This window comes from Rhea pennata, chromosome 13, assembly GCF_028389875.1.
Source record: "Rhea pennata isolate bPtePen1 chromosome 13, bPtePen1.pri, whole genome shotgun sequence".
NCBI classification, from domain to species: Eukaryota; Metazoa; Chordata; class Aves; order Rheiformes; family Rheidae; genus Rhea; species Rhea pennata.
Genome location: NC_084675.1, coordinates 4,483,188 through 4,501,531, shown reverse-complemented (window position 1 = coordinate 4,501,531; position 18,344 = coordinate 4,483,188). Strand labels below are relative to the sequence as shown.

At 36.4% G+C, this 18,344-nt stretch overlaps 1 protein-coding gene across 2 annotated transcripts in view; it reads right to left on the bottom strand.

Annotated features, from left to right (window-relative positions):
• Window positions 1-724: 724 nt before the first annotated feature.
• Window positions 725-18,344, bottom strand: part of SLC7A6 (solute carrier family 7 member 6) — a 31,012-nt gene continuing 13,392 nt past the window's right edge. For both annotated transcript variants that reach the window (XM_062586129.1, XM_062586128.1), the window contains exons 5-10: window positions 16,440-16,563; window positions 5,411-5,514; window positions 4,273-4,369; window positions 3,342-3,491; window positions 2,391-2,574; window positions 725-1,561 (exon numbers count right to left, since the gene is read on the bottom strand). In XM_062586129.1, coding sequence (XP_062442113.1) covers window positions 1,467-1,561; window positions 2,391-2,574; window positions 3,342-3,491; window positions 4,273-4,369; window positions 5,411-5,514; window positions 16,440-16,563 — 754 coding nt within the window. In that variant the 3' untranslated portion in view covers window positions 725-1,466. The remainder of the gene's footprint in view (window positions 1,562-2,390; window positions 2,575-3,341; window positions 3,492-4,272; window positions 4,370-5,410; window positions 5,515-16,439; window positions 16,564-18,344) is intronic.

Genomic DNA, 18,344 nt, shown 5'->3' with positions numbered 1-18,344 from the left:
TTCCTGCTTGTCCTGATGTTAGACTTTCAGCTTTGGAGTCCCCAGAAACTTGCATCTTGCAACTTGAGAGGCTGGCTAACTTGTACGACTGTATTGCACTAGTACTTTTTGCACCTTAACCTTCAGAAGAAAGGTGATGATCACTTGGCAACACTGACATTGTGTCACTTTAGCAACACTTTCCATCAACTAGATGAAAAGCTGCTTCTAACTGATCGAGCTTACACTTGATGGGAATTTTAAATTCAATGGATTATATATTCTGCTGAGTGAAATTAAAGTGTATAAGAAAATAAGTGTTTTTGATTTTTTCTCCCCACAAACTCTCTAGAAGAGAGTTAAGGGTACAAATACAGACTAGGACAGTATGCATGCAATTTCACCTTTCCCTGATGTTTCACAGCATGTAGCAAAGATAGATCTTCATTTTTGTTGTGCATCCCTCGCATTCAGAGATGCGCTAGGACTCTATATTATTTTCTTCCTAGGTCACTTTTTTTAGCTTTCAGGATAAAGTCACTACCACAGAACATGACATCTTTTATATAAGAGGGAGAAAAAAACCCACAGTTCTATGAGTTTATGGATGATTATTTTCTAGTGAAGAGTACTGAAACTCAGAAAGGGAATTTTCTGACTGCTGAGGTTAACACTGATAGCGTGTGTTCCGCTGAAACAGTTCAGAGACAAATGCTTGTAAGCTTCAGACCAAAATGTTTTAATTTTGGAAGTTTCATATAAACTTGTCAGAAGATGACCAAGTACTTACAAGCTAGCAGGGAAGAATCCATGCATAATCATCAAGTGTTAAATCAAATCTTCAGTGCTAAGGAATCTGCATCTCATGAAAGGTGATTTAATCAACAAAGATTATCTTGCAACAGCAAGATACCACATTTCAGTACAGCATACAAAATGAAATGTCTTAACTTTAAGGGAGAAAGGGTGGTTCAGTCTTTAAACAGTGTAGCATAAATGCTGTTCTTTTTCCTGCTAAATAATTTTGTTGTTGCCAGTTGTCTTCTGGAATAAGAACCGAGATAGCACAGCAGGTCGTTTCATGCAACATCCATCAGAACTGAGCTGAAAGTAGCTTTTAGTCTTTTGACTCCAAGTGGTTTTTGGCTTAACTTTAAAAACACATTATTCCACTGTCTAGTTCTGCAGAAAACAAATTTGATTCATCAGCTCTAATTTAGAAATCCAGCTCTCCTCTTACCATTTTAATACCACTTTTGAACAATACTGAGATATTGCTTACATGCAAAATAAGTAGCTAATGATTGTCCAATGAAAACACACTTTAGGAGGATGATACCTGGGCATGATCTGTTCAGGAATCCAACTGCAGGTAAGTACATTTTCAGTATTTCTGAAAGACCACTAGAACCACTTTTTCCATTTTTCCCTTTAATTGTAATATTTGCTTTATCCTCCCTCCTGCTGTTTGTAATGGCTTTGCAGTTTTAGTTGGATTTGATTTCTAACTTCTTTTCTTCACTTGGGTCCATCTCTGTTAGAACACAGTAACAGAGCAGCTGCACGTTTCGTGTGATTATACCTGCACAGGAAATAGAAGAAAAATCAGATGAACCCACTCAACTCTAATTAAGCAAAACATACATGACTAGGTTAGTTGTCAAGAATGCTTGGCTCACTTTTCATAAGGGAAACACAGATCAAAAGAGTTTTCACAAATAGTATTTTCCACTTAATATTTTTAAATACTGCTTAAAGCTGTTCTGTTGATACCTTAAAGGTGTTTTTTTTCCTTTTAGGCACCCTGTCAGGTAACTGAAGTAGAATCTTTTCTCTCTACAATTAAAAGCATAAAATTGGTAGTTAAAGAGTTTCAAATAACACATGGGAGAGTGACAATACTACTGAATATCTGTGTATTCACCAATTGCTGCAGAACCATATCCTGTCATATTCTAAGATTTTGCTATGAACTTTTTGAACATCTGTCATCACGGTTTTCTCTTCCTAGACACTAACAAGAAAAACAGTGTACTGCTAGGAAGCGATGTGTAGTTTAACTGCAGCAATTCAACCACAGGCAAAATCACATCTGTGACTAACAAAAATTGTCCATCTTCAAACAACAGTAGAAGACAGTTTGCTTATCATTACCAAGAACGCTGAGCCCTTTCACAATAATCAGCCTTGGTTTAAAGAGACATTTTTGTGTGCTTGATTAAAGAGAAATGTATTAAGATTGAGGGCAAAGTCTGTAGGAAGTAAGTAGAGTACTGTAAATAAATAAAATCCAAGCGTGTACGCATATATAACATCAGTATGTTCTTTTAATGAGCAAACTGAGATTCACTTATGTAACAATTTAATTTTCCTCATTTGTGAACAATGTTTCCATCTACAAAGAGACTTACCTAAAATCTTGTTGATAAAAGCAGGTCTCCTGGATGCAGGTAAATAGACTCCCAAGAAATAGACTGGAACTCCAGACAAAGCAATGCCAATTCCAATCAATGAATTTATCGTGTCGCTATAGAGTGGTACTACCACCAGAAATACTGAGCATATACAGAATATTATTGGGAAAGCCACACTCAGCTGGAGACAGAGAAAAACAGCATATTTTTGAAATACTTGTTGTCTACAGCTGCATACATTTTGGTGAGAATTACCTTTTCCCTCTCCATCCCCCCTGTGAAATTAGCTGTTCTTCCTCTTACACATCTGGTTATTTAGAAACATAAGCAAACAATGGAATTATTGTTTAACAGAACTGCTGCTAAAATTTACAAGAGTAATCAAGTACAATAATGCCGATTTGTTGAAACAAACTGTATAATAGAATGAAGTGTTTAAACAAATCCAGTTAATCTCGGAAAATACTAATGACTTTCCATGAAGAATATTAAATTTGACATACAGGAAGGTGATAAGGGGATCAGATATTGATCTGAACACCAGAGCTATATGTGGTCTAAAGTGTCAAAATTAAATAACTAATAACTTAACTATTCCAAACTTGAAATAACAACTATATTCTCCTTCCTGTACTCATCTAAATGAGATTTTTAATCCAAGGCAAAAAAGACAACTACTATTTTAGATTATTTGAGACAGTCTCCAGCTGACGGAGAGGTGCTGGCTGAACTAACATGCAAAAAAAGCATATACTATTAAAATAATCATTTATTCTCATCTAGCAGACAAGGTAGACATGGTGCAATCTAAAATGGAAGCCGTGTTTTGTGTCCTGATGAGATTATAACCTTTAGATGTAATGTGTATGACTACAGATTTTAGACAGTACTTTTACGTTATAGAGAAGAAAAGGATCTTGAAACAATTCCATATTAAGTAATTCTTACCTTTAGAGGCCTGGGTCGATCTGGTTCCTTCCAACGTAGATATAATTGCCCAGCAATTGACAGACCAACAAAAAACCAGTAACTGAAACTGAAGTAATTAATAAGCTTAAAAACATCTTCTACAGCCAGGTAAATGAGGGTCATAGTACACTGTCAGAAAGAGAACAGGAGTGTGATGAACAACAAAAGTTTGAAACTTACTTTTTACGCTGCTTTTCACATGAAAGTAACACCATCTTTTACTTCCTAGTGTTCAACATGATTTTATGCCTATCTCAATAGTTGCTCTCCTACAAATGCCATGAATAATAGAACAACTGAGGTTCTCTTTTGTGCTATCACCTGAACAATCACTTTGAGAATTCCCACCGTCGAGATTTACAGATACTTTCCATGGCAACAGTGGTTCGAGCATGATGCTTCTTATAGCTTGGCAATGGCAATGATTACAGAAATTATTTTCTCAGTTGTGTGTCCCTTGAGAAAATGTATCAGAAGACTGTCAGTGTCCTTTAACTGATTTTATCAGCATGTGAGATTATATAGCAGTTAGATTTTACTACTGGTAGTATATTCATTCTCAGTTTATTCAGCATACAGAAACCATACACTAACCAACCAATCCTTTTAATCCATATTAAGCTCAGAAAAAACAGTCTGATAGTTTATTTAACATGGATGTAGCTCAGCAGAACAATTCCATCATTTCAATTTCAACTTTCTATGTAGTTAAAGATTTGGCAAGATGTTTTTCAGTTAAGAGTATTCATGCATACAGACAATGAAACTCTCCAGAGACTGTTAACTGCAAGGGAGTCACTGAAAAGAATTTCCTCTATCATCTCACTTCAGTGTAAGTAAAAACACAAATTGCCTTTTAATTCATACAGTTGTATCCGAGTAGTTGAAAAGAAAAACAGTAATATCTTACATTGAAGAGCAGTGCTGGCACAGGTGTGAACCTCTTTATGTGGATCATAGACAACAGATCAGGAAGGTGACCTTCTCGAGATCCTACAAAAAATAGCCTGGGGGAGGAAAGCAGAAGGCAGAGGAAATCAGAAATCTTAAGGCTACAGATGACAGCAAATGCATACACAGAAGCAAACAACAATACCAGTCAGAAATCAGTATTTACACCACTGAATTTCCATCTTTTAAACCAGAACATGTATTCAACTCTGCTTATAAAGGTATACTGTAATATAACCATTATATATAAGCTTTTATAAACTTGTAATAGCAAGTCTATAAAATGAGTGTTAATAAACACCCATTTTTAGAAAACAATGCTCCAGGTAAAATACAAAGTGTCTGTTGCAACAGAAATGAATTCCTACTGTTTAAAGATTCTAAAAGCTAGCACTGAAAACATTCTACTTCATAGCAGAATAGTTTAACAACAACCAAAGATTATCAGGTCTCAAAAAAAGAGCTCACTCAACTACATGCTCAAAAAACGAACACATGTAGTTTCACTATCAATTGTAAATTGTTCTATATTGGCTAATTTACCAGATCATGTTCACATTTGTTTTCAGTTCAGAGACATTGTGCATATATTCCACGCACTGGAAAAATGTTAAAATGTCTGAAAAAAAATCCATTCAAGCCTTGCACTAGACAAATGTATAATCAATGCTCAGAAAAAAATTGTATGCTATATCCTAAGCTTTATGATTGCAGTTTAATAGAAGTAGCACCTTTAAAGCTTTTTACTTGGGGCGGGGGGAGGAAGGGGGTTCTTTTTAAAACAAGAACTAACAAGAATTACTTTATTAAATAAAATGGAAAATTCAAGTAATCAGAAGGCTTGAGGGCTCACCTCATAGATAACATTCATTTCATCTTTAACTGTACTCTGCATACAATTAAGAAAGTTTTGGGGAAGTAAGATGATGTTAAGAGCACATGTACACAAAAACAAGAGGTTTATTTAGATCTATTATTTTATTGTGGCTACTTATTATAGGTCCTGACATGAAAGTCATTTTGTTGCTCTCCTAACAGTAATATGTTATATGAGAATGCTTATGAACATCTATCAAACAGAAAAAGAGATTCACTACCTTGATGATGCTAGAATTGAAGCATTAAGTCCACCAAAACAAGAGAAGGCTACAGCAATGGGAATTGTCCAGCTGAAGATACCAAATACCCGGTCAGCAAATGTCTAATGAAAAAGGGGAAGAAGAAAAGAAAAGCAGAAAGGGAACATTAGAATATCTGCAGCAAAACATACATAAAACAATGAAATAAAAAAAAAGTACAGTTTTAAGTTTGTAGGGAAAAATAACAATATAGTAGAAATATTCCATAATATCATACAAGAAAAGCACATAGCTTTTTTATTTACTTACAGATTCCAACCAAGTACAAACTTCTTCAAAGTACCTGACCTTGCATTTTCTGCTCACAAAAATAATGCTCAAAAAGGAAAACAAAGTGCTTTCAGAATTTTTTCACCCATCTTAATATGTTTTATTATCCAACTACAGAATTCTAGTATAACATACTGATTACAGAGAATCAATAAAAGTAAGTCTAAAGATAAAAAACACGATTAGGTTTCATACCGCAGATGACAAACATAGCAAGAGTAGGGTCCACAAACAGTAGGTCCAATAATGTCTATCTCTTTACTTGATCTTCCTTCTTATTCCATTTCTTTGCAATCTCTTCCCCTGCCCCCAACTCCTGAACATCACTTGGAGGGGTCCTTTGGGCTCTACTCTCAGAACACGGCATGGCAACCAACATGGCAAGTGTTTTATCACAGTCCAACTCATTTGTTACTATTGCTAGACAATACTGCAGGCCACTGTGGTGACTTTCCATGGCAAAGCTCTGAAACCAAGAAGCCAAGAATATCAAAGTTTCCCAGCAAGTAGTAAGAGTCATCAACTGCCAGTGACTTGGGAAATATAATGCAAGCTCATTATAATTTGCAAGATATGGTCCTGGTCAGTTCTGTTTAGCCTCCTCAGTGGAGGAAAGAAGATAAGATTTTTACAATATCAAGAATAAGAATATTCAAAACAATAAAACCAAAACCCCAAGAAATCTAGTACATGAAGACAGAAAGCTTGGCTTTCCATCTGAGCATTGTACTCATTTTAGAACGTTTCAACATGTCTGAAGTTAAACAAAAATCTGCTAGTGCTGTGTTCAGAGAGGGGCAAAAAGCCTTCTTATCCCAATTTTATTTAGTAATAGCTAAGTTACCTGCATTATTTCTCTTTCTGAAGCAAACTAACAGTCATAGTAGCAAAGGGATGGAGTCTGCATTAGGGGCACTATATTATTATTTATGGAAACAAAAAGGTGCCTACTTCTACTTACAGATAAATGGTGTTCAACTGAAATTGGTAACACTACTTCTGCAAACCACGAAGATTTTGTGAGTATCAGACCATTCACAGTAAACATTTTAAATCTCAGCAGGTAGCAGTCATCTAAGTCGCTTTCCAGCTCTCTTTTGCTTTATCATTTTCAAGAACACAGTGACCCTTAACCATAAAAGCGTACATAGTAGTTCAAGCCTTGTTCAAGTATATCTTTTCTATTATGAAAGTCATCTTCAAATCATTTTTAAATACAACACTTACTTAAATATTTAAGACCCCCAACCTTCCCTTTAAACTACTGTATTTCATTTTAAGATTTATGAACTATGATGTTCAAAGTAGACTGATATTCAGAAATGACCATTATTTCTAGCATACAAAGCTTGCTGGATTTAAAGGTGGACAAACTTTGATTTAATTACTCCTGGAACAAGACCGCCAAAAGCAGTGCAGTATGACCTGTTACCTAAATGCTCTGGTAGACCAATACACCTGAACAACTTAAGGCTGACTTTTTGTGAAATGAGTGATTGATTTTTATGAGCAAAACCCTGCACACAATTTCAATCTTTAAACTGTAAGTTTCAGAAGTTTCACAAATGAAAAACACAGCTTGCACAGCTTGCCCATTTTGAGTTTCCTGTGCTTTGTCTGAGTGGATAAAGTGCTTTGTTCAGCACATTATCCAGCTTAAGGGTCAGACTCCAATTCTGCTTAGCTACACACTATCACCTACACTAAAAATAAAAATTTATTCCATCCTTTCAGGTAATTTAGTTCAGCCTCAGCAAAGGCAGATACAACTTCCTGCTGCTGAAGGCCAATGCAGAACTCTATAATCATTTCAAGAGGAACCTTGACAAATGATATGAAGTCAATATATCCACTGTGTTAGTCACCAATTTTTGTAAAAGCATCTTCCCTCTCCCACCCCTGTGAACTGTTTTAGACAGTTAAATACATTTGTTCCCTCACAGCGCAGCTCCAACAGATGAGAAGACAAAAAAAAGGGAAAAAAAAGGCGTAAATTCCCATAGAAATTATAAAAACTAACAGAAGAAAAGTATAAATGAAAGAACGAAACCACATATGAATTCAATTTGCTGCAGAACCCAGAACATCAATTTAGTAGAAGACCATGCCATAAGAATTGTGTTCTCTATCCCACGGAATGCCCATTTTCAGTCCATTGAAATTGGAAAAAAATCATCTAATAATTTACATTACTGTACATAAAAGATTTCTGCTGCCCAAGAATAAATAATTACTAGAACCCACAGTACATTTCTCAGATCCTTATTGGGTCTGAAATAAAAGCAGCTCTAAGAAAATAAGAAAACTGGTCTCCCAAAGCAAAATGTAATTCATAATGATCCAGTGAAAGAAATTTGACAAATTCTGCAGAACTAGAAAGAACGAGGAAGAGATAAAAATTCTACTAGGTAACTGTTACAGTATTCTAAAGGAAGATTTAAACCTGGACTGCCTTATTTCTGAAGCCAAACAGCAAGCAAAATTACTAGACACCAACCATAAAACTGCTAGAAGTTTTTTTTTTTTTTTTAATATGTAAAGGTAAGATATAGAGCTTCAAGAAGATGTTAGAGAATTAAGATGTTTAGTAAGGTTGCCTGAAGGATAAGCATTTAGATAAGTAGTATTAACAGCTAAAGTTAAAGAAGAAAGTGAAAACGTATGGATGTAACCTTACGCTGTAGAATACACATCAGTTGGTAAGTCATTTGGAATACCTGTTTCCCCAAAGGCAGCTTAGTGTCTGTCCCTTGTAAGCATCTTCTACTTCTTTTTGAAACATCTAGTAACAGGCTAGCATGGAATGTCAGATTTTGAACTGACACATTGGATGGATGTGTTATCAATCCAATAACACATATCCTATCTTTCTAAGATGCCCTCATGCTGTTTCACACATCCTAGAAAACAGTAGCCACTCATTTGAGCAGTAGAATCCAGAAAGAGTTCAGGCAAAGCTATGATATCACTTCCAGAAGTTATACACAGATGAAGATGTTACAGATTCAAGGTGCTCTGAATGTAGGCTTGTGGCTACACGGTATGTTACAACCGCTGGTCCAGCTCAAAGTCTAAACAATTAATTATTTTCTCTAGATCCATATGTAATCAGCCTCTTTGACAGAAAGAATAGCCTTTACGAAATTGAAAGGCTTTACCAAGTACTGGACATCTAAGATGATCTTTTTAATGCTGTAGTTGGGATTCCTGAGAGAGTAAAGAGTAGAGCATTAATTTCAACAACTTAATGTCTCCTTAAGTGAGAAAATGCAAAAGAATATTTTAATTTAGGATGATTTAGGAAGTTCAGTTTGGTGTACCATGTAGATCTGTCTGCAAAATGATCTTTCAGCAAAATACAGTTGTTCAGTTGACACACACCTGAAGTTTGGTTAAATCTCCAAGTGATATTCCCTAGCTTAGCATGACAAGTATAGATCCAAGCATCTATGCAGGTGTCTTCTGACAAGGTATCTATCATCCTCACTTCCAACATAAAAATCTGCCAAACTTTACTACTACCGAGACAAAAAGACATTTTTACATTTCACAGTACATATTTATAAATTCTTCAACACTCTTGTTTTAACAGATGCCAAGAAACAAAGATTGCTACACTGTTTCTCACAGAAAGTATTACTGAAGTAAAAGTGGCCCTAAAAAGCATTCAACTATATGTGCACGTCAGAGGGTTATTTTGCATAAGAAAGATGGACAGAGAAATGATACTAAAAGCAATCAAGTTATCAAGCACACAGACCAGGTGCACTGTACCAAGAGGAGAAAACAGAAGGGAGGGGTGGAGAAGAGTTAGTGGCTGCTTTCTCCTAAAACCATAATCGTACCATCATGGATCCTCCACAAATGATCTAGTCTGGGGTTCTGAACTGGGCATCAGATCAGTTCCACCTTAACTACCACTACTTCTGAGAGTACAAAAGTGCATAAGAAAAACAAAAAACAAAATAAAGAACATATGAGCCGGCAACAGGGGAAAGAATGGAGCATTCACAGGGATATGTGGAGGATGACAGAGGAGCCTACCTGGAGGCAGCTATAGCGGAAGCATTTAGTCCACCAAAACAGGAGAAAGCCACCACTATGGGGATGGATTTCTTCTCAGGTTTCTTCTGAGAAAGTCTAAAGAGTAAGAAGGATTAAGAGATTAAATTGTCATCTTAGCTACAGTCTGACATGTGCTGTAGTCCAGGCTTGAAGTATAACTGCTTCTAACAGCTAGGAAACAGTAAGAGAAATATGAGGCTTTTATGGAACTTCCAATCATAGGCAAAGTCCTCTTACGCCCTCCCTTCCACTGGACAAGATATATATATATATATATATATATATATACACGTGTGTGTGTGTGTGTGTGTATGTATATAGATATATATTTGCATACACACACTCTGTAGAAAGACTTGTACCTGGAATTGTTTCCCTTAGTTCCAATTTTTTCCCCCCAAACTGTCAACAAGGAATAATAATGAAGAAAGTAGTAAGATACTCTAGCCATGTACTTTGCAGTTGAATCGCCCTCATTTCCTCATGACTAGAGTGTTATATGTTACTCCCAAAAGAAAGACCAAAAACTGAAGTATAGCTTTGTTTCAAGATACAAATGGCTGATTTACTACCTTTTATTTTTAGTTTGTTGGTTTGATTTTATGATCATCAGCTTGTGACGGGTGAATAGTTTGCAAAAACACTCCTTTGATCTTTTAAATGTCCAAGCAACACTTTTTACAAACAGATTAAACCGGAAGCAGCAGGAATTACCAGAGATAAAGAGCTGCCACAACAAAATGCACAGGATACTGTCTCAAATCCAGTAAGTCAGGCACACCAGACAATCAGAAAGACCCACACTTATTTTTGGAATCACAAGATGAGAACTGTTTCACCATACTTAGCTGTAGAATAAGAGGCACAAGAAAAACGGGAGACTACACTGAGAGCATATGAAATTGGATGTTATGCTGACAAAGTACTAAAATGTATTAACTGAATAGATAAAACATGAAGAAAATGTAGTCTAATATAAATCAGAAATATATATAAAACTATAGCCAAAGATGATGAGGCACTTGTACTAGGAAGGCTAAAAAGGCATCTACAGAACCACTTTGTAATAGCTCATTTCGAGATCCTATCACACACATGAGCTTTTCCAGGCTCTATTCTGTAATGTTCTCATCTCCTTACCACTGTAACTGCTGACTTCTAGGATATGCATGTGATCTGATTAGTATCTAGGAAGTACAGTTAATTCTCTTAACCTCTTCTTGAGGCAGAGCATAAATACAGTTTACCAAATCACAGAAAGGTCTACTAGTCAGACCTATAGCCTGCTTTCTCAACTTTTAGCTCAAGGAGCTGCTTCCTAAAGAAAACAAAGAAACACTGATTTATGGCAATCAGGAAGCTGCACATGCAAAAAAAACCCAAAACAAAAAACAATTCACACAACACCACCACAACAACAAAAACCTAATCAAGTTCATGAAGTTTTCTTTCATTGCCATAGATCACATTTGACAAGGTTAATTTAACGTCACATATGTTAAAGAAATTAGTGAGAGCGAATGTCAATTGAAAATACAAACATCAACTGAAAACTGAGCAGGAAATTCCAATGATGCAATAAAAAGCAATCTGCATTCTGCTGATTGATTCTAACCTTAAACAGGCAAAATTCTCCCCTTGCATTACTGAAAATGTCTTTTCTTTGAGGAAGTAAAGGCATCAATGCAGTGCAAGGTTCAGCATGAAATTCACCCTTAGGTCACACAGTAAGATCTTAAAATAAGAAAAATCTGCACTACTTTACTGCATATTGCCCATCTACTGCATGAAGACGGGTATGTCTTTTGAATGATCCACATCCAAAATACAGCTCCAATACCAGCTCCAACAGTAAAACAACTTAGTTCAACTTATCACTATGGTGGCAAAGATACTTGACCTAAATTAACTCCAGTGTTTACCCTGTTCTTAGCAATTTAAATAGCTAGCTGCAGACAAAAGATACAGTTTCTAAAATCTCTTACTGTTCTGATAGTAAAAATATAATATATAGCACTCCAGGGCTGGCTCAATTCTTCACTTTTGCCTCCACAGCCAGAGAACTTTTACTATAACTGGCAAGAGGAATTCTGCGTGATAGTTAATGATTCTGAGCCCAAGAAAGAGAGAAATCGACTTACTGAACTGGCTTTCTCTGAAAGTGGTTGCCCTCAACTGCCCATCTCTAATGAAGGCTTTGTCCATTATAAGGTACAGAATGTGCATTTCTTCCAAAGGAGTCCTATTGGAAGCAACCAAAGAAGGTAGACATGATCCTAGCAGCTAAAGATACGCAAATTTTCTTCTTCAGAAAAGCAGCCAGCGGCCAAATCAATAAACAGAATCAGTATCCAAAGGTCTACGAGTAACCTAGAAAATTCTGGCTGAATTCACTTAGAAGAAAGTTATTTCATGATTTGTTACTCCATAACCAAAGAAGAATAGCTACAAGACACAGCCTTCCATATTTCTGTTTTATCAGAAAGGGCATATCTAAGAAAGATCACAGAATGGAAGGTTGGAAGGGACCTCTGAAGATCATCTAGTCCAACCTCCCTGCTCAACAGGGTCACCTAGAGCATGTTAGACAGGGTTGCATCCAGGCAGGTTTTGATTATCTCCAGAGAAGGAGAATCCAGAACCTCTCTGGGCAACCTGTTCCAGCGCTCTGTCACTCTCACAGTGAAGAAATTCCTTATATTCAGGTGGAACTTTCTGTGGTTCAATTAGCTCCTGTTGCCTTTAGTCCTTTCACATAGGACAATTGAAAAGAGTTCAGCCCCATCCCCTTGATACTTTTCCTTCAGATACTTATACACACTGAAAAGCAAGTCTGTTTAGAAGCAGAGCACACTAGGGTGTAACTGGACTGATCAATGCTAGACAGAGATACAAATGAAGTGGTTATCTTTATCCTCCTTTCCAAGAAAGGTGAGTTATACCTGCAGGGCAACAGACTGCTCAACACTGCCAGCAACTGACATCTGTTTTTAGTTTTTTAGAGTAATGGAAGCAAAAAGCCAAATACCACCCATTATATGAACTCAATCAACCACAGAAGAAAAAACAGACACGACCACATGCAGGAAGCGGCTAACAAGCTCTCTACTGGCAGCCATTATACTCTTTCCTGTTAAAAGATGAAGTAGACCAAAAAGATCAAGTGCTTGGGGACCCAGCTGCCTTCTTCACAAGCAAAAAATACAACAGCTCTCAACAGATGCAAATATAGTCGTTCACTGACAAGGAAGGTGAAAGTTCTTCTAAGTACGTTAAAGCTGCAGAGCAACCACTATATATGTAAAAAACTTAACAGCAGGAGATGTAATCGTTTCCAAAAAGAGCTAAAACAGAAATCAGAACTACAAACTACTGAAAGGAATCTATGAGAAAGGAAGCGTTTTTTACGTGATCGGCAAACATCTGAAAAGCAGCTGCAGAACTTTTATGCTAGTTGTTGCAGTATTACTTCAAAGTTGAGAAACTAGGTTTTGCAGTCCTGACACCAGGACTATGCCTCAAAAGAGGCTAATACAGAGGTGAAAGGAAGGTATTTTATCACTTATTTCCAAACCAACCCTTGATAAGGCCTACAACTACTCAGAAGACAGTAAGGAAAACTGCAGCAACCAGTATCCTACACATGTAGAACTCATGAGCATATATGAGCAGACCAAAGCAGCTTATTTTCATCCAGGTTAGCTTTTAGATCGGCTTAATTCTCTTCTCTGTTCTTCATTCATCCACTGACCACAATGCCCTGTGTCCTAATAAAAATTCCAGTGAAGATAAAATTCCCTTCTACTACTCAGGAAAAACTTTCTTCACGATGAATGAAGATTTTTAATTCTCTACATCATAGGAGGGTTTTCAAATACAGATCATTACAGTTGCTACCTCTTCTGTCTATTTACTAGAAATCTATGGGTATATTACATGAGTGTTCTTGTGTAGATCACAAGTGCACTTCTGAAGCCAATCTACAGATAATCATTACTTGCTGTTCCTTAGTTCACATTGTTTAGTAGTTTCAGCTCCTTTCAGATGAGGCTGAACCGGTAGATGTACTCCAAGAGCACCTCTAATGCACTCCAGCTGCAAACAAGTATTCATGGGACCACATTAGAGGTAATCTGAAGTAAAATATTCCCGAAATTTGTACAGTACAGGCGTCAAGTCCTCAGCATCAACTGTTCTGCGCCACAAATCCTCCTACTGGTCCACACTACTTGCTAATTTAATATCAGATCAGGCCTGAAGGTCATCTCATAAAACAAGACAGTTTCATATTAGCAATGAAATGGAGTCTTTAATGAGTCACGTGCTAAGCACTAAACTTCAGCTGAACTTCGCACCTTGTCATTGGAGAAAGTATACGGCAATCAGTGGCAATCAGCAGAACATTGTCTGCAAGCTGATGAGATGTCTCAGCAAAAATATCTTTATCTAAAACATTAATTGAACTTTTAAGTGCAAGTATTTGGCAATCCTGAGATCTGCTAAAAAAAGCACAGTTTTAGAATTCCAAAGTCATTCTTTCAGATAAGTTAAAATTAGCACTAGATGTAAATCCCTAATAGCTTTGGGAATCTCAAATAGTATTTTTCGTAACTGGTACTCTGTTCACCCAATTTCATGGCACACAATTAGCTTGACTGAAGCCTTTTTGCCACCATTAGGTCTTCCTTTTTTCTTCTCCAGGTCCAGAAGCATTCCATACTTGAGAGGAAACTTGATTGGTCCAGTTTTGAATACTGCAATTTCATGTAAAATTACACTGTGTGCGTGTATATACATACATAAATGTAAGCACACATACGCAAATGAACATGCTACTTTTGATCAAGAACCAAGTCAAATAACTAAATTAAGCATACACAGCTGTCAAAGAAATTAGCCTCGGGTTTCCCATGCCTAGTAATGCTCAGGCACACCCGCTACAAATGCCATCCCTTTCTTTACCTGGCCACCCATTCCTGCTGCAGCACAAGCACTTACTCTGCACAGTCACAAAGACCACAGAGGCCACACAGCAAATCTCCTTGCAGAGGTGGATCAGTTTTCCTGATCCTGTTTCACCATATGGCCAAATAAACCTCTGTGATGACAAAAACCAGGAGCAGTAAAATAGGTATGATATACTGCTAGAGGCAGGCAGGGTTTGGAGCATTTCATTGCTATTAAAGGAATGTATTTTCCAAATCCTTGTCAGAAGGAACGGTAGTGTATTGCTTTACAGAAATCAGTACTGCAAAGTTGGGACAGACAGTGAACTGTGTATTGGCTTTTAGTTTTGCGTGGATTAATTAATTCTAAACACAAATTTGAAATATCATTATGAGCCACTACAAGGTACTTAATATAATAAAAGCCACTAGTGGGATAACATAACCTACAATAGAATTAAATATTCCTCGTGGCTTTGTTATACCTTAGCACAGGCTAATTCAAAATTATATGTTTTTCATCTACATCTTCATTTGTTTCATTCTGAAGTGATTTGTCATAAAATGTGCTGTTAAAAAAATTTATTAACTCCATGCTTCCATATTCCAGCTAATCAGAGGCTAAGAATTGCATTAATTTACCTTTAATACATTTCAAAATAAGCATCCTCATAAATATATAATAATACACATATAACAATTACAGCTTACATTTACCATAATCTACTTTGAAAGCTTACATTAAATACAAATATTTCTCAAGTTTGAAAGAAAGTCATTTACACACATTTTCCCTGAACATCTGAAATGAAAGTTTGCTGATTTGCTAAGCTAGTTTTTGTGTGGGAAGAGACAAAAATAATTCCTTCATTTTGAACCCTCTGTCCAATGTCTCACTAAAGTTTCAAAGTCAAACAGGCATCTAAACAGGAGAAAGGCTATTTCTTTTCCTCTAATATAAATAACCCAACAGAAGACAAAATTTTCCACGTCTCATATCTAAACGATAGAGTAACCAGAAGTGTTCAACTGATTTTTTTTTTTTTTTTTACCTATAGAGGACAAAAAAAACCCCTCACCTTTGTTTAACAATTAGCTTTTATATATACACATATTTTGATCATCTTTCACTTTAAGAAGCTTATACATTTTAATTGGATTCCAACTTCAATTTATATGCAAAAATAATGAATTTTAAAATGTTGAAAGTTGTTGGAATTAATGGTGTTAGGAAGAAAGTGATTTGAGTGATGTAAAGCTAAACTTCGTCATAACTCAGCTGCAACATATCCATTTACAGATATGCTTAACAGCAAAGATTAGCCCAACACAATGTAGCTCAATGCAATAATATTCTATGTACTACTTCAGCTTGTTAAACTGTAGCATGAAGTAACAGAAAAAAGGATTAAGTACTCAGTCTTATTACAATCTACTCGAAGTGAACAACTCCAGTCAATTTTCTTTGCAAAATACATTAAGAGGTCAGATCTACGCTTATTTTAATAAACCTGATATTATTATTATTATACATAAATTCGTATTTACTTTCCCATTTAAGACTAAGTTATTCAGCATAAGTTGTTCTGTATTCAGTGTAGTAGTATAAGGAACTAAGGATTTTTCCTGTTTTGTTCCTCAGAAGTAAATGAATTCCTAAAATGTGAAAAGTGATAATATAGCAAAATGCTACATAGTCAACTTACCACTGCCACAGCATCACTAGAAAGAACAGCATTAACATCCAGCACTGTATAATAAGCTATATTGGTCATAATATAGATAACAGTCACAACTGGCATAGACACTGCAATAGCGAGTGGCAAATTCCTGTAAGACAAAAGATAAATAAATAACCTTATGAATTTGCATCCCTCATTTCACAGATAAACGGTATAAAGACCCCAAAAGATTTCAAAATAGCTATCTCTGGCAGAGTTTGGTTTAAAAACAGAAATTCTAATGCAAAATACCAGAAAAGCTAGAAATTCTAACTGTAATAGAACTTTAAACTTAAATTATGTGGAAAAGGTGATTCTATGAAGCTGCTCTTCAAGTATGCTAATTTCACAGTTTCCAGATCAGCCTTCAAAGTCACACACCTTCAATCACTTCCTACTAACCATGTTGTTTATCACAACTAGGAGACCAAAGGAGCAGAGCTCTGAGCCACCACATTCATTCCACCTGATGCTCTTATAACACCTATTTCTAGAACTGATGCAGGGGAAATCTTCTGCATCCTTTTGTCATCACAGCAGAGATCAAATGAATTGGCCTGGAGCTCTGCAGAGAGCAGAAATCCAAAACTGCTGCTCTGTTGCAGGCTCTAGATGAAGTGCACCTTATTAGCAAACACACAGGACAGTAACATCTAGAAAGTAATGTGAAAACACGGCAAACCAAATTCTAAACATGAAGAGGTAAGATTTAATTTAAGAATTTGTAAAAGGTAGGCAGATTTCTAAGAACATTCATATCCTTCCTGACAGATAAGTTTTCTTGAAAGAATGTTAATTTTTTTTTTCCCCTCAACAAAAGAAGTTACACATGCCTACAGAAGAAAAGGAAGAGGTCGAGCATATATGGTAAATACCTTCAATATTTTTCCAACCTACAGGTATTTTGAGAACATTCCCTGAACCTGATATGGTTTGTCTATTTAGTACACTCTTCCAAGCACCAGGTTCAGTCTCCTCCTGATAAGCAGCTCCACAAGGCCATTCTTCACTGCAGGAAAAGCCACCTCATTCTGTTTGTTTTGAACCCAGCTCTTGCCAGCTTCACATCACAGCTTTTGTTCTTGTGTTAGACAACTGGAGGTAATTCTTCACTAGCTTCTCTATGACCAAGGTTTTTTTAGACCCCTGCTATAACCTACCTAACTCATCTCTTCCTCAGGCTGAGGACTGCTGCCTTTTCAGTGTTTTTTTCCCTCACAGAAAAGCATTTCCATATCTTGGATCACCCTTGCTGTCCTTCCCTGAACCTTTACTACATCTCTTGCATCCTCTTTCAGACGATGGGGCCAGGGCTGCACACAGTATTCACACTGTGGGTGAGCCACTGATTTTTCAGGAGTTTAAGGATGCTTGTTTTGTTCTCTATTCCTTTGCTCACAATTTCCTAACATTTTATTAGCTTCTTCTGGCTTCTACTGAGCCAGGGTTTTCAAAACTCTCCATCCTAACTGCAAGATCTTACTGCTGAGTGGTACTCATTTGCTCAAAGCCTATCATTTTTATGTATGAAGAAAGAACTGTTATGCCCCCTGTGCTTCACAATTAGCTGGGCTGAATTTTAACTATTATTCTATTGCACAGATTACTACCATCTCACAAGGTTCCATAAAAATTCTTCACAATGGCACTTGTTCTTACTTCTCTGAATAACTTTGTACAAATTCAGCAAACTGTAACACCTCTCTGCTTACCCCCCCTTTCCCATGTCTGCTTACTCCTTTTTCCCATGTTCCAGTCCTTGAGGAATACCACTAAGCTCTAGATATTTGTTAGTGTTCATTTTTTGAACAGTTTTGTTCTAGCTAAGACAAGGTAGCATGGACAGTACACTTTCTAGCTACCTAAAAGGTAACACTTTCATATTGTACT